The 14,649-nt window shown below is 40.2% G+C and overlaps 1 protein-coding gene across 3 annotated transcripts in view; it reads right to left on the bottom strand.

Moving 5' to 3' along the window:
* Positions 1–7,790: 7,790 nt before the first annotated feature.
* Positions 7,791–14,649, bottom strand: part of LOC136877173 (esterase FE4) — a 101,982-nt gene continuing 95,123 nt past the window's right edge. For all 3 annotated transcript variants that reach the window (XM_068228603.1, XM_068228604.1, XM_068228605.1), the window contains one exon: positions 7,791–8,481. In XM_068228603.1, coding sequence (XP_068084704.1) covers positions 8,322–8,481 — 160 coding nt within the window. In that variant the 3' untranslated portion in view covers positions 7,791–8,321. The remainder of the gene's footprint in view (positions 8,482–14,649) is intronic.

Raw genomic sequence — 14,649 nt, 5'->3', positions numbered from 1 at the left:
GGGTAGGCGAAATAGATGAAAATGACACAGAATTACATTTCAAAAGAGGAATTTTAAGGTTGCTAACAAACTTGAAGGTGCACAACTTGCTCTGAAGATTGAGCACAAGACCGGAATGAAACGTGAAATCGGCCCCCAATATTACAGGGCAAGACAATTGTTTAGCCACAAATAAATTTTCCAAGTAAATTTTGAGATTCGAACTTTAGCCAAAATGAAGCCTAAAATTTCTAATGATGACGAGTTTGCCGAAACACATTTAATGAAAGACAAACAATAGTCTGGAAATTTACAGCAAGCTTGCAATTTAAGGTACCATTCCTCGGAAATAATGGAGCTAACGCTCCCTGAATCTAACAACGCCGTGACGGGTTCGTTATTCACTTCGCTTATCAGAAATGGCACGAATTCTGGGGTCTCAGAGGCAATTTTAAGGCATTCCCTTGGGCCTTCAAACAGTAATTTATAGGAAGGTTCTTCCGTGAAGGATTCGTTGCCTAATTTAACGTTAGCCGAGCCCCGGGAAGGTGAACATGGTGACTCAGCCGATGATTCACTTCCTATTGTCCGTGTTAGTGGAGGCAGCATTAGAAGTTGAACAGGACGGTGTGCTGTTAAGAGAAGTGCAATTCTTTGCTAGATGGGAAAACGACCCGCACTTAAAACAACCTTGGGACGGACATGCCCCGTTTCTAATTTCACTAGATTTAATCAAGGGACATTTATTTCTAAGGTGTTTCGTTGATCCGCACGCATAACACTTGCGTGTGGGGAATGTTCCGTGAAGTGGTGGCCGAGAACTGTTAGATGACGGAGGGGGCTCCCTGGCGACTGTTCCTCACCCCTTCGACTGACACTGCCATTGCCTCGAGTTCCGAGAAGAGATTCCTTCTACTATGGTTTGCACAATTTGCTCTTCTGGAAAATGGAGAGTGAATACCCTATATAAAATGTTATATCTTGAATAAAGTCGGCAAGATTCTCATCCAACCTCTGTACTCTGAAGTAGTACTTTTTATTCAAGATGATATAGCTCTAACCGGAATGAAGTTAGCCAAGAGGTGGGCGTGGAAATCTTCTATCGAAGATCTATCACCTATTGCTTTTACTATTTTGTCCGAGAGGACGCCTACAGAATATGGGTAAATTATTTGGAGAATTTGAGAATGAGAGAGAGCAAATACCAAGGCATGGTCTTGAAATTCGACTAAGAATTAGAAATGAAATCATCTCATTAATTGAGTAAATGGAAAACTTGGATATGCCTTTAAGCAACATGGCTAAGGGGTGGGGCAAACTGCTAAACCTAGGCGACATAATAGGTGACGGCGTAGGAGCTTGAGAGTGTTCAAAGTCTGCATTACTCATAAAGAAGGGTGGAAGTTGTCTTAGATGATCAGACACTTGTTCCGATGGGGCAGATGTTTGTTGAGTAGCCACAGATTTCCTACTCTCAATAGTCCTACTAGAGTCCTCTTCCGCAGCCAAGTTTACAGTTTGAACAGGGTCAGTTTTAGCACTAGCGGCCCCAGACAACAATTGCCTAACCCTATTAGACATATCCGACAGATGTTCGACCAAGTTACTAGCCTCTTTCGCATGATCATCCTTTAGTTTTAGAGACAATAGGTACCTAGCCTTATTATAAAAATGAAACAGTCTAGCTTGAACTCTTTTAAGTTGATTAGCCGAAGGATCTCTTACATTTAAAAATCTAACTACAGAAGCTAGCTCGGTGGTATTATCCATGATGGTGGAAAGTGCCTCATCAATATCTTTGACCCCAAATAGGAAGTTCTAAATATTCCTTAAGTTTGGCAATATTTGCCACAACCGTGCCACCAGATTGGACCTTCTTAATAAGAAGCTCATAAATTAATTCCTCCTTGCACAGGTACCCAGGTGCAATGACTTCACGAGGACCAGACATACTGATAGAAAATCTAACGAATTTTGAAAATTTCCAGCAACCAAGTACATTTTTAGGTTCGGAGTTGATTTCTATGTTTAGCCGTCAAAAGGAGCTTTATCCAGACCCATCCAACCACGCTCTGCTACCACTTGTTACGGAGATATCGTGGTGGACAGAAGTGAAAGAAGGCGCGGGCATGAATGGGTCGATAGAAGGTAATCAGAAAATGAATTTAAAACTTTAAAATTAAGGTAATATTTCCTTCTCCTTTTTTGTTTCCTTTCAAAGTTAGACTTTACAATTTCAGGTGCCAACATTTGCTTACAAGCAAGGTGACAACGTTCAGAAAATCAGAACAATCAACAAATGACAAATGAGCAAACTTGAGCTTGCAGCTCCGTAAATACCAATGTTACATGAGCACAACTGCTCCCATTAACAAAAAGTGAAGGAGACGGATCTCCCAAGTTCTTTTACATCAAAATCAAAGCACCCTTTCTCTGCGAGTTAATCTAGGAGACTACTCCCCGAACCTTATGGCATTGCAGCCTTTCAAACGCACCATTCATCAGTTACATTACTAGAAAGAGCGCCTTTGCTCTATGAAACTTAGGAATCTAATTCCAGAAAGTTCCAGGCCTATAAAAGACACAACCTACATTTTACAATTCAACCAGTATGTACTGTCTTATAATGCTCAATAGTCTACATCTTTACATAAAAGAAATGACACAAGGGTACGGAGTACCCATTCTACCAGGCCTTTGTGAAAAACAACAGGTGAAGTTACTGGCCCAAAAATATAAATGGAGAGGAGGCTGACATTCGCGCTCCTTGAAAATAGAAAATGAAGTTTAAAACCCTATTTGGGCTTATATCCCGAAGTTGCAAAGGCTAATCCTATACTACTGAGGTGACTAGATGGATAAATATTGAAGTTAGAGGGATTACAAACGGTTACAAAATCATAGTCACATCGAAATTAAGTTGATAGGGAACGCGAGAGGGTATCTCACTCTCTATTTCCTGATTACGTTTAAGTTCCTTTGGTTTGTTTGAGATTTACATTAGAAGATTGACATTTAGAAGTTTTGAAATCTATATTTTAGAAAATTGAAGTTACAGTTTTAAAGATTGGAAACCTTCCCCTCGAGCTAGTTTTCAAAGACTATCACTTAGTTGAACCAGGGTTTCCATTACCTTGAGCTGATGGATGTTTCGGCGATGAACGAGGCACCACCGCCTCCCTTTGCAATCACACACACTAGACTAGAGCGAAGAATAAGAAGACCTGGTCGAAAATGTGCCAGCTTTTATACCCGAGAGGAAGGTTCTAGAGAGTTTTTGGCTAATACCCGACACACCCCCAATTTTTATTGAGTAATTAAATAAATACTAGACATAGTTTGATTGGCTGAAATTAAATATACACAATTTTCTATTGGCCAACATCTTAAGTTGGCGGGAAGAGATGGAAGTTTTGTCAACTTTAACACACCAAAAACAAAGAATAATCAACTCAATGTAGTAAACCTTAAAAAAATAAAAATTTACTTAACAATTTTAATAATTCCTCTTCACACTAGAGGGCATAACAACAGTTTTTTAGTAGAGACATCTATAGAAAAAAGTCCAAACTACGTGTATTAGTTGTTGCAAACTTCATATATCAGATGGCATCCTCCAAAGCCTTCTTTTGAATGAACGGGGCGGGTGTACCTCCCGGTACACATACCATAAAAAGCTTTAAATAGGTTGGATTATTGTTATTTTTTTACTTTGTCAGATCATTATTCATAAATATTTGTAAAAGGAAGAAAATGCATTAATTTGATGTGTGTGTCCCCAGAAAAAACTATTATTATTATTATTATTATTATTATTATTATTATTATTATTATTATTATTATTATTGGTGCAATACAGGTACAAGGTTAATTGGGGCGACAAACCAAACGAAATGGAATTACTCTGTAACGCGCCAGCGAAGACCACGGGTCCCTCATACCAATATACTCGTGTGGAGTTCGGGTTCAGTCTGTAGATACTAATTAGCCATCACACCATAACTTACCTCTTACTTCCCTATTCATCTTTCTTTATAAACATTTTTTTTTTCTAATTTCACATAAAATCCAGCATAATTTCTTTTGGTCCTACATTCTGATATGATTATCTACTTCTCAGTACTGTACCTTTCACTTCAATGCTTCCTTTTCTTACCCGGCTTTTTTTCTTCGCTCTGACCTGATTAGTTAGAAAAGTAGGTGCTAAGAATAGGTGTATAAAGCAAAGAAAGGGAGGGACCATGAAAGGCAGTAGTATAATAACTTCCTCGGCCTCGCTAGTATCGAAGTTCGCCGGGCTGAATGGCTCAAAGGGTTGAGGCGCTGGACTTCTGACGCCAACTTGGCCGGTTTGATTCTGGCTCAGTCCGGTGATATTTGAAGGTGCTCAAATACGCCAGCCTCGTGCCAGTAGATTTACTGGCACATAAAAGAACTCCTGCGGGACTAAATTCCGGCACCTAGGCGTCTCCAAATACTGTGACAGTGGCTAGTGGGACGTAAAGACAATAACATTATTATTTTCTAAGTTCATTATATCAAGTGTGGCCAAGAAAATTCAGGCAAGCAAATTACGTAAGTACGTAGAGATTCGGCTGTTGTCGCGTGAATTTCAAGCAATCTGACATACATATATGGAAAATGGGTCCGTGATTTTAACTAGAATAAAAGCAAACCAAGGTATTTTCTTTAACATTTTATTGAGGAACTTATGTTTATTTTACAAATGCACGAAAAAAGAAATATAAGTTAAAATGCCATTTAATACATGTAGTTAACATCACATACGTAACCGAGTTTATGGAAAGTAAATCTTGAAATAATGTGCACGTAAGCCTGATATGATGGAAGAGCAGCCTGACTATGTTGACTCTGAAGAGTTGTTTGAATGGTTGTCTTCTTTTTTTTTTTTTTTTTTTGCTTTACGTCGCACCGACACAGATATGTCTTATGGCGACGATGGGATGGGAAAGGCCTAGGAATTGGAAGGAAGCGGCCGTGGCCTCAATTAAGGTACATCCCCGGCATTTGCCTGGTGTGAAAATGGGAAACCACGGAAAACTATCTTCAGGGCTGCCGACAGTGGGGCTCGAACCCACTATCTCCCGATTACTGGATACTGGCCGCACTTAAGCGACTGCAGCTATCAAGCTCGGTATGGTTGTCTTCAAGCTCTGATAAAAAATGAGTACCAGGTTAATTCCTGGGGGCAAAGGCGGCCGGGCGTAGAGCTAACCACTCTAGCCCATCACGTGCCGCGGTTAACGATGGTGGAAGCCTTTACCTTCCACTCGTCCAAGGGCCTTCATGGCCTGTACGGAGGTGCCTTTGTCTTTGTCAACCTCTGATGATGTTTTTGTTTTGTTTTTTGTTTTAAAGGGTTCAGCTCGAGGACATCGTTCCCATAGAAATATTGTAGTTATCTGATGGCTCTCAAATTATGTATCAGGATACTTGCACTTAACCACTTCAAGTCTTCTGGGATAGAGTAGTGTTGTGTTATGATAAACTGAAATTGTAGCACCGTCCATCAAAAGGACCAACAGTTCGAGAATACACAACCAACCATTATTCGTGCTAGTTCGATTTGACTTTGTCTATAATCATGAAGAATATATGTACAAGACAAGAATCTTGGAAGTATCTAGAAAAGAGGTGAGAAATTGAGAGGTATTTATAATGATCTCAAGCTGACATTGAATCAGTTGAGCGTAAATGGGCTAACTGCTCCGATAATGAAAGCGAAGGGGCAATAGATACATTAGATACAGTTTATTAATGGACATTCTCGGTTATTTTTTACAATTAGCTTTTCGTCGCACCGACACAGACAGGTCTTATGGTGACGATGGGGTACAAAAGGAGTGGGAAGGAAGCGGCCGTGGTATTTGCCCGGTAAGGAAAAAGGGAAACTACGGAAATCCACCTTGAGGACTGCCAAAAGTGGGTATCACGCAGCTGTGAGCTTGCGTTCGGGAGTTAATGGGTTCGAACCCCACTGTAGGCAGTCCTGAAGATCGTTTTCCGTGGTATTCCATTTACCACACCCGACAAATGCTGGGGCTGTACCTTAATTAAGGCGGCGTTCGCTTCCTTCCCACTCCTACCTTCCTATCCCATTGTCGCCGTAAGACCTATCTGTGTTGGTGCGACGTAAAGCAACTTGAAACAATAAGTGACCCTTTAATGTCAATGAGAGAAAATTGGTGGTGGTTGAGATTGTTGTTTTAAGGGATAAAACAACAACATTATAATCTCCCCTTAACAATTAATCTAGGGGAGCGAAGAAGGGGCTTAACCTTTCAAAGAGTTAGTGTATCGGCAAAGAGAAAGTGTAGGGCATTGAAAAATACGAAAATTAAAACCTTCCAATACCTCTCAAAAGAGATACTTTCGCGGTAGGGAGAGAACAAATATTATCCAAGAGAGACTGAATATCAAAGATGGAACAAAGGTGCCAGAGACAAGTAGGTAGAAGCGGTGTCAGGCTCAGGTTGAGGCAAATGCTGGGGCTGTACCTTAATTAAGGCCACGGCCGCTCCCTTTCCACTCCTAGCCCTTTCCTATCCCATTGTCGCCATAAGACCTATCTATGTCGGTGCAGCGTTAACCCTATTGTAAAAAATGTCTGGTATGAAAATGGGAAACCATAGAAAACCATCTCCATGTCTGCCGACGGTGGAATTCGAACCCATCATCTCCCGAATGCATGTTCACAGCTGCAATCCTAAGCGCAAGGCCAACTAGCTCAGTAATTTATCAAATATTTAGATATATACGCGTATAAGAGTAAGCAACTTGTTTTAAATCGTGTATTAACCAGGTTAGATGCAAGAGAACGTCACCTGATCTTAACCTTGTCAGGATAAATAAATCGTGTATTAACCAGGTTAGATGCAAGAGAACGTCACCTGATCTTAACCTTGTCAGGATAAATAAATCGTGTATTAACCAGGTTAGGTGCAAGAGAACGTCACCTGATCTTAACCTTGTCAGGATAAATAAATCGTGTATTAACCTGGTTAGGTGCAAGAGAACGTCACCTGATCTTAACCTTGTCAGGATAAATAAATCGTGTATTAACCAGGTTAGATGCAAGAGAACGTCACCTGATCTTAACCTTGTCAGGATAAATAAATCGTGTATTAACCTGGTTAGGTGCAAGAGAACGTCACCTGATCTTAACCTTGTCAGGATAAATAAATCGTGTATTAACCAGGTTAGATGCAAGAGAACGTCACCTGATCTTAACCTTGTCAGGATAAATAAATCGTGTATTAACCAGGTTAGATGCAAGAGAACGTCACCTGATCTTAACCTTGTCAGGATAAATAAATCGTGTATTAACCTGGTTAGGTGCAAGAGAACGTCACCTGATCTTAACCTTGTCAGGATAAATAAATCGTGTATTAACCTGGTTAGGTGCAAGAGAACGTCACCTGATCTTAACCTTGTCAGGATAAATAAATCGTGTATTAACCAGGTTAGATGCAAGAGAACGTCACCTGATCTTAACCTTGTCAGGATAAATAAATCGTGTATTAACCAGGTTAGATGCAAGAGAACGTCACCTGATCTTAACCTTGTCAGGATAAATAAATCGTGTATTAACCTGGTTAGGTGCAAGAGAACGTCACCTGATCTTAACCTTGTCAGGATAAATAAATCGTGTATTAACCTGGTTAGGTGCAAGAGAACGTCACCTGATCTTAACCTTGTCAGGATAAATAAATCGTGTATTAACCAGGTTAGATGCAAGAGAACGTCACCTGATCTTAACCTTGTCAGGATAAATAAATCGTGTATTAACCTGGTTAGGTGCAAGAGAACGTCACCTGATCTTAACCTTGTCAGGATAAATAAATCATTAATCAATCAGCCAATGGCCGATGATCTAGATGTTAAGCCCCTTTTAAACAACAGACATCATCATCAATCAGCCAGTCAGTCAGTCAATCAATATGCCGATAACTAGAGTTCGATATAACAATATTAGTTTCGGTACGGGTATCGTAGTTTAGGGAATCCTGCTCTATCCATTGATCTCTTCAGTATTACAAACAATACCTGAATATTTTGAAACAATGCAGCTTGTCTCAGGTATTTCTGATGTCGCTGGAGCCACCTTGGCTCCTTTCGATTTTTACCGGGGAGTTAAGGCAGGATGCCACGTGATTATTTAGGTGAAAATTCCAACCAGGGATCGACCAGAATTCGAACCTCAACCATCCGGGTGGAAAGCTGGCAACTAAGCCACTGCGCTAATCACGCTCCCCGTATCTAATATCCGAGTAGTTCTTTATAAACACTCACTGCAAACCTACAGAGCCACATACAAGTTTTCATAAACTACTATAAACGTCTTCCCAGAACTGTATACGATCCCTGAATATGTTTTTTCTCAAATTAAGATCTTCATTTATTTCTAAGTAGCAAGGGTTGGCAGCAGCGTACCGTTCCCATGTCACTGGAAGTAGTGAATCCATCACAGGCGTTGGATTCCTGAAACAATAAACAAAATCCGTTCAGCCAAAATAATACTAATAATAATAATAATAATAATAATTGTACCGGGCGGTACACCTCCACGCCGCTTATTTAAACCTTGCGCCAGTTGAAACTCCCCTACTGGGAGAAGTCTGAACTTTGTCTTATGTGTTAATTTTCAAGTTACCCTGAAGATGCCACTACTTGAAAATTTTGAAGTTTCTGAACTGTGTTGTTTTCGATGTATTTTTGTTTTGCTTGTAGTAAGAAGTGTGAACATTCTCTTCTAGAGGACACTACTGAAGAACTACAACGGTGCACCCTAGTGCGAAGTGAAAGAACTGTTTTTATTGAGAAAATTTAATTTCAAAAGTTTGGTCTTTGCTAAATTTCTTTCAGTCATTGTTTAAGTTGGCAATATTAACCCTTTCTTTCCCCTTGTTTTGAATTTAGCCAATCCCGAATTTCTCGAATTAATTTTCAACCAATAATATGTTTCTTCCTCGTATTGTGTAGGGGGTTTCTTGGTGAACCAATAAAATCCTTGTGGGAGGGTGTTCTCATTCCAAAAACGCCTCGAACTTTCCGCGAGAGTATATAAACTGCTGATTTTCGGGTCTCGAGGCCACTTCAGTACCATCTTTCAGTGTGTAAAGTACATAGCAGGGGGCGGGAAGCGCCTCTTTCTTCGGGGAGCAGTTCAACACCAAGGTAATGGCCTTTTAATAACTTCTTTTCTTGCTAGCTCAGCAGTTTAACTCTCGGGGCGGGTCCGAAGCGTCTCTACCATGTAACTTTCCCTAAAATGTAAAGACTCTTAGCCTCTATTCTTTTTCAAAACTACATATTGGGATAGAGAGTGCTTAACCCTCTCGATCTCCCACTCATATTGTTCTGAGGTGAACTTATTTTTCTCAACCGATTCTTCCGTAACAGTAATGTAAATTGTTTCTTTCTTAAGTCACCTCTTTAGTATGGGATTGGCCCTTGCATTAGCGGCCTAGTGCCAGATTAGGGTTTTAAACAAGTGTATTAGGAGTGCAGATCGCCTCCTCTCAATTGTTATTTTAGAGGTCAAGTAATTAACCTTTTCTCACTTAATAGACCTCAGTAGGTTGGGTATGTTACCCCTGTGTACATGTCCTTAGAGGACAACTTGAAGGTGGAGTTTGGTGTGGCCTTTGATAGGCTTAAAGTTGAGAGCGAGTGGCTCTTTTTTGAAAACTGAGTGTTGTATGCCTCGAGGAGGCTTTACTGTGTAATTTGGAGCAAGTGCTCCTGGGCTTGATTGGGGTCTTCTGCCCCTTTGTTGAATTCTGTATATCGTAAAGTTGGGCTAATTGCTCAGAATTGTGTGTCTGGCTCTCGGAGCCCAAATCCTGTAATTGTACATTCTCGATTAGTGGTTTTGCTACTCTGTACCTGCCATTATTGTTATTTCTTGTTTTTTGCTAAGAAAATATAACCTTGTTAAATTTTACATTAACTTCAATTTCGTAGTTTGAGACCCGTTCACACCCGCACCTTCTTTCACCTCTACCTACCACAAAAACACGGTAACAATAATAATAATAATAATAATAATAATAATAATAATAATAATACGCCTCTGTGGTGTAGTGGTTAGCGTGTTTAGCTGCCACCCTGGAGGCCCGGGTTCGATTCCCAGCTCTGCCATTCTCGAAGTGGTTTTCCGTGGTTTCCTAATTCTCCAGGCAAATGCCGAGATGGTACCTAAGTTAAGGCCACGGCCGCTTCCTTCCCTCTTCCTTGTCTATCCCTTCCAATCTTCCCATCCCCCACCAAGGCCCCTGTTCAGCATAGCAGTTCAGGCCGCCTGGGCGAGGTACTGGTCCTCCTTCCTAGTTTGATCCCACGACCCAAAGTCTGACACTCCAGAATACTGCCCTTGGGGTGGTAGAGGTGGGATCCCTCGCTGAGTCCGAGGGAAAAACCAACCCTGTAGGGTAGACGGATTATGAAAGAAAGAAAGTTTCATGGATACAGTAGAAATAATGTAACGGTTCAAATCCCGTTACAAGATGATATCTGTGTTTTTATTATTGTATGATTTTATCTGTATTTTATTATTATTATTATTATTATTATTATTATTATGTCAGTATTATTATTATGTTATCTGTGATATTGTTACTATTATTGTAATTATCAGTCTTATTTAATTCGATTTTGTAATGTCTGTTGCTTGCAAGATTGTACTTAGATGTATGCATATCTACGTATGTGTAGATTATCATTAAATACCTGTACAGTGAGAGTTTCGATGTATCAGATGTGGAAGTGACGATGTTATATTGCTATACCACTGGCGATTCTGCCAAGTCATCGCCAAGCCATGGCTACGTCATCGTATTTATTTGAATATGCGCTCAGAGAGTCAGCCGCCCCGGGCTATTTCACAACTGTATGTAATATCTGTCGCGTAGGTGGGAGTATGTCATTGTTATTTCTGGAGATTACGTAGCTGTGTCAACCAACGTCTATATAAGGTGGGTGCATATTGTAGCGTCAGTCATTACTTAAACGGAAGCAGTACAGTGAAGAAGTCTACTAGATCAAGAGGCCTTAGTTGGTCAGTCAACGAGTGTGAACGAGAGATGGTGAAGACTCAGTGAGCCATTAATTATTGGTCATTGAGAGAGTGAGACCAAAAGGTTGGTCCGTCACTTAGTTGAAGACACGGACGCAAGGGCTTACCATGAAGTCAGAGAGGGCAACCCTGGACCTGCCAAGAGGTAATACCATATTGACTTACAAAGAAGTCAGATGATATGGAGAAGAAGCAGTCACAAGGATGTATCACCAAGTTAGGCGTGACACATCTACAGTAAACACCAGATCAATGGATTACGTCGTAATTACACTCAAAGTGTTGAAGGTACAGTCAAGTGAATCAGTGAGGGAAATATTTCGTATAAATTGTTAAATGTCCGGTCAAGAAGAATTCAAATTCATGCCTAGTTTCTTTCAGTTGCAATGTCATAATTTCATATTCTCATCTGTTTTATCGCAACAAGACTCACTATCTTTTGATATATTATTTAAAGAATATATATTGTTCTATCAAACGAATTCATAGTTTTATTTCATTGTCAGTAAAATATCTTAACCTCAAAATTAATGGGGAAACCGAACGCCAATCTCCTTTTCCCAGAACTTATATGGTATGCTGTCAAAAGTAAGCTTATTACCCCACACCCTAGAGATAGTCAAGAGTCTCATTCTATTATTGCTGCACTGAGTGGCAGCTGGCGCCCTTCAAATAACGTATGTGTAAGTAAGCAGGTAACAAGTAAGTGTGAGTACAAGGTCAGACGAGAGTGTATTTTATTTAATGAATGTTAATTTTCAGATTTTCCATTTTAAATGCAGACATTCAAATTTTTCAATTTAATCCAGTTTTATATGTTTGTAAATATAGTCAAAGGATTAGGAAAGCCTCAATAATAATAATAATAATAATAATAATAATAATAATAATAATAATAACATACATACATTACCATTATAGACTGTTATGCCTTTCAGCGTTCAGTCTGCAAGCCTCTGAGAATTTACTAAAGGTCGCCACAATGCTCGATTTGCAACTAGTGTTGTGGCCTCATTTAGTTCTATACCTCTTATCTTTAAATCGTTAGAAACTGAGTCTAATCATCGTCGTCTTGGTCTCCCTCTACTTCTCTTACCCTCCATAACAGAGTCCATTATTCTCCTGGGTAACCTATCCTCCTCCATTCGCCTCACATGACCCCACCACCGAAGCCGGTTTATGCGTACAGCTTCATCCATCGAGTTCATTCCTAAATTAGCCTTTATCTCCTCATTCCGAATACCCTCCTGCCATTGTTCCCACCTGTTTGTACCAACAATCATTCTCGCCACTTTCATGTCTGTTACTTCTAACTTATGAATAAGATATCCTGAGTCCACCCAGCTTTCGCTCCCGTAAAGTAGATTTGGTCTGATAACAGACCGATGTAAAGATAGTTTCGTCTGAGAGCTGACTTCCTTCTTACAGAATACTGCTGATCGGAACTGCGAGCTCACTGCATTAGCTTTACTACACCTTGATTCAATCTCACTTACTATATTACCATCCTGGGAGAACACACAACCTAAATACTTGAAATTATCGACCTGTTCTAGTTTTGTATCACCAATCTGACATTCAATTCTGTTGAATTTCTTACCTACTGACATCAATTTAGTCTTCGAGAGGCTAATTTTCATACCATACTCATTGCACCTATTTTCAAGTTCCAAGATATTAGACTGCAGGCTTTCGGCACAGTCTGCCATTAAGACAAAGTCGTCAGCATAGGCCAAACTGCTTACTACATTTCCACCTAACTGAATCCCTCCCTGCCATTTTATACCTTTCAGCAGATGATCCATGAAAACTATAAACAGCAAAAGTGAAAGATTACAGCCTTGTTTAACTCCTGTAAGTACCCTGAACCAAGAACTCATTCTACCATCAATTCTCACTGAAGCCCAATTGTCAACATAAATGCCTTTGATTGATTTTAATAATCTACCTTTAATTCCATAGTCCCCCAGTATGGCGAACATCTTTTCCCTCGGTACCCTGTCATATGCTTTCTCTAGATCTACGAAACATAAACACAACTGCCTATTCCTCTGGTAGCATTTTTCAATTACCTGGCGCATACTGAAAATCTGATCCTGACAGCCTCTCTGTGGTCTGAAACCACACTGGTTTTCATCCAACTTACTCTCAATGACTGATCGCACCCTCCATTCCAGGATGCCAGTGAATACTTCGCCTGGTATACTAATCAGTGAGATACCTCGATAGTTGTTGCAATCCTTCCTGTTCCCTTGCTTATAGATAGGTGCAATTACTGCTTTTGTCCAATCTGAAGGTACCTTACCAAAACTCCACGCTAATTTTACTACTCTATGAAGCCATTTCATCCCTGCCTTCCCACTGTACTTCACCATTTCAGGTCTAATTTCATCTATTCCTGCTGCCTTATGACAATGGAGTTTACTTACTACCCTTTCCACTTCCTCAAGCATAATTTCACCAACATCATTTTCCTCCTCCCCATGAGCTTGGCTGTTTGCAACACCACCATGATGATTTCCTTTTACATTGAGATGATGTTCAAAATATTCCCTCCACCTCTCCAGTGAGTCCCTGGGATCTATTATGAGTTCGCCTGAATTACTCAAAACACTGTTCATTTCCTTTTTCCCTCCCTTCCTAAGATTCTTTATTACTGTCCAGAAAGGTTTCCCTGCTGCTTGACCTAGCCTTTCCAGGTTATTATCAAAATCTTCCCATGAGATCTTTTTGGATTCAACAACTATTTGTTTCGCTCTGTTTCTTTCATCTACGTACCAATCCTTGTCTGCCTTGGCCCTTGTTTGGAGCCATTTCTGATAAGCCTTCTTTTTACGTTTACAGGCTGCTCTCACTTCATCATTCCACCAAGATGTTCGCCTTTTCCCATCTTTACACACAGTTGTTCCTAGGCATTCCCTTGCTGTTTCTATTACAGCATCCCTGTATGCCACCCATTCACTTTCTATATCCTGAACTTGCTTACTATCTACTGTTCGAAGCTTCTCACTAATCATATCCATGTACTTCTGTCTAATTTCCTCGTCCTGGAGACTTTCTACCCTTATTCGCTTGTAGACAGATTTCACTTTCTCTACCCTAGGCCTAGAGATACTTAGTTCACTACAGATCAGATAGTGGTCTGTATCATCGAAAAATCCGCGAAAAACTCGTACATTCCTAACAGATTTCCTGAATTCAAAGTCTGTTAAGATATAGTCTATTATGGATCTGGTACCCCTAGCCTCCCCTGTGTAGCGGTGAATAGCCTTATGCTTGAAGAATGTATTCGTAACAGCTAAACCCATACTAGCACAGAAGTCCAGCAAACGCTTCCCATTACCATTAGCTTCCATATCTTCCCCACATTTACCAATCACCCTTTCGTATCCTTCAGTTCTATTCCCAACTCTCGCATTGAAATCGCCCATTAGCATTATTCTATCCTTGCTGTTGACCCTGACCACGATGTCACTCAATGCTTCATAAAACTTGTCAACTTCATCCTCATCTGCACCCTCACATGGTGAATACACGGACACAATTTTTGTCCTAATTCCTCCCACTGACAA

This window comes from Anabrus simplex, chromosome 7 (genome assembly GCF_040414725.1).
Source record: "Anabrus simplex isolate iqAnaSimp1 chromosome 7, ASM4041472v1, whole genome shotgun sequence".
Classification (NCBI taxonomy): domain Eukaryota; kingdom Metazoa; phylum Arthropoda; class Insecta; order Orthoptera; family Tettigoniidae; genus Anabrus; species Anabrus simplex.
This window is presented reverse-complemented; position numbering and strand designations above follow the sequence as displayed.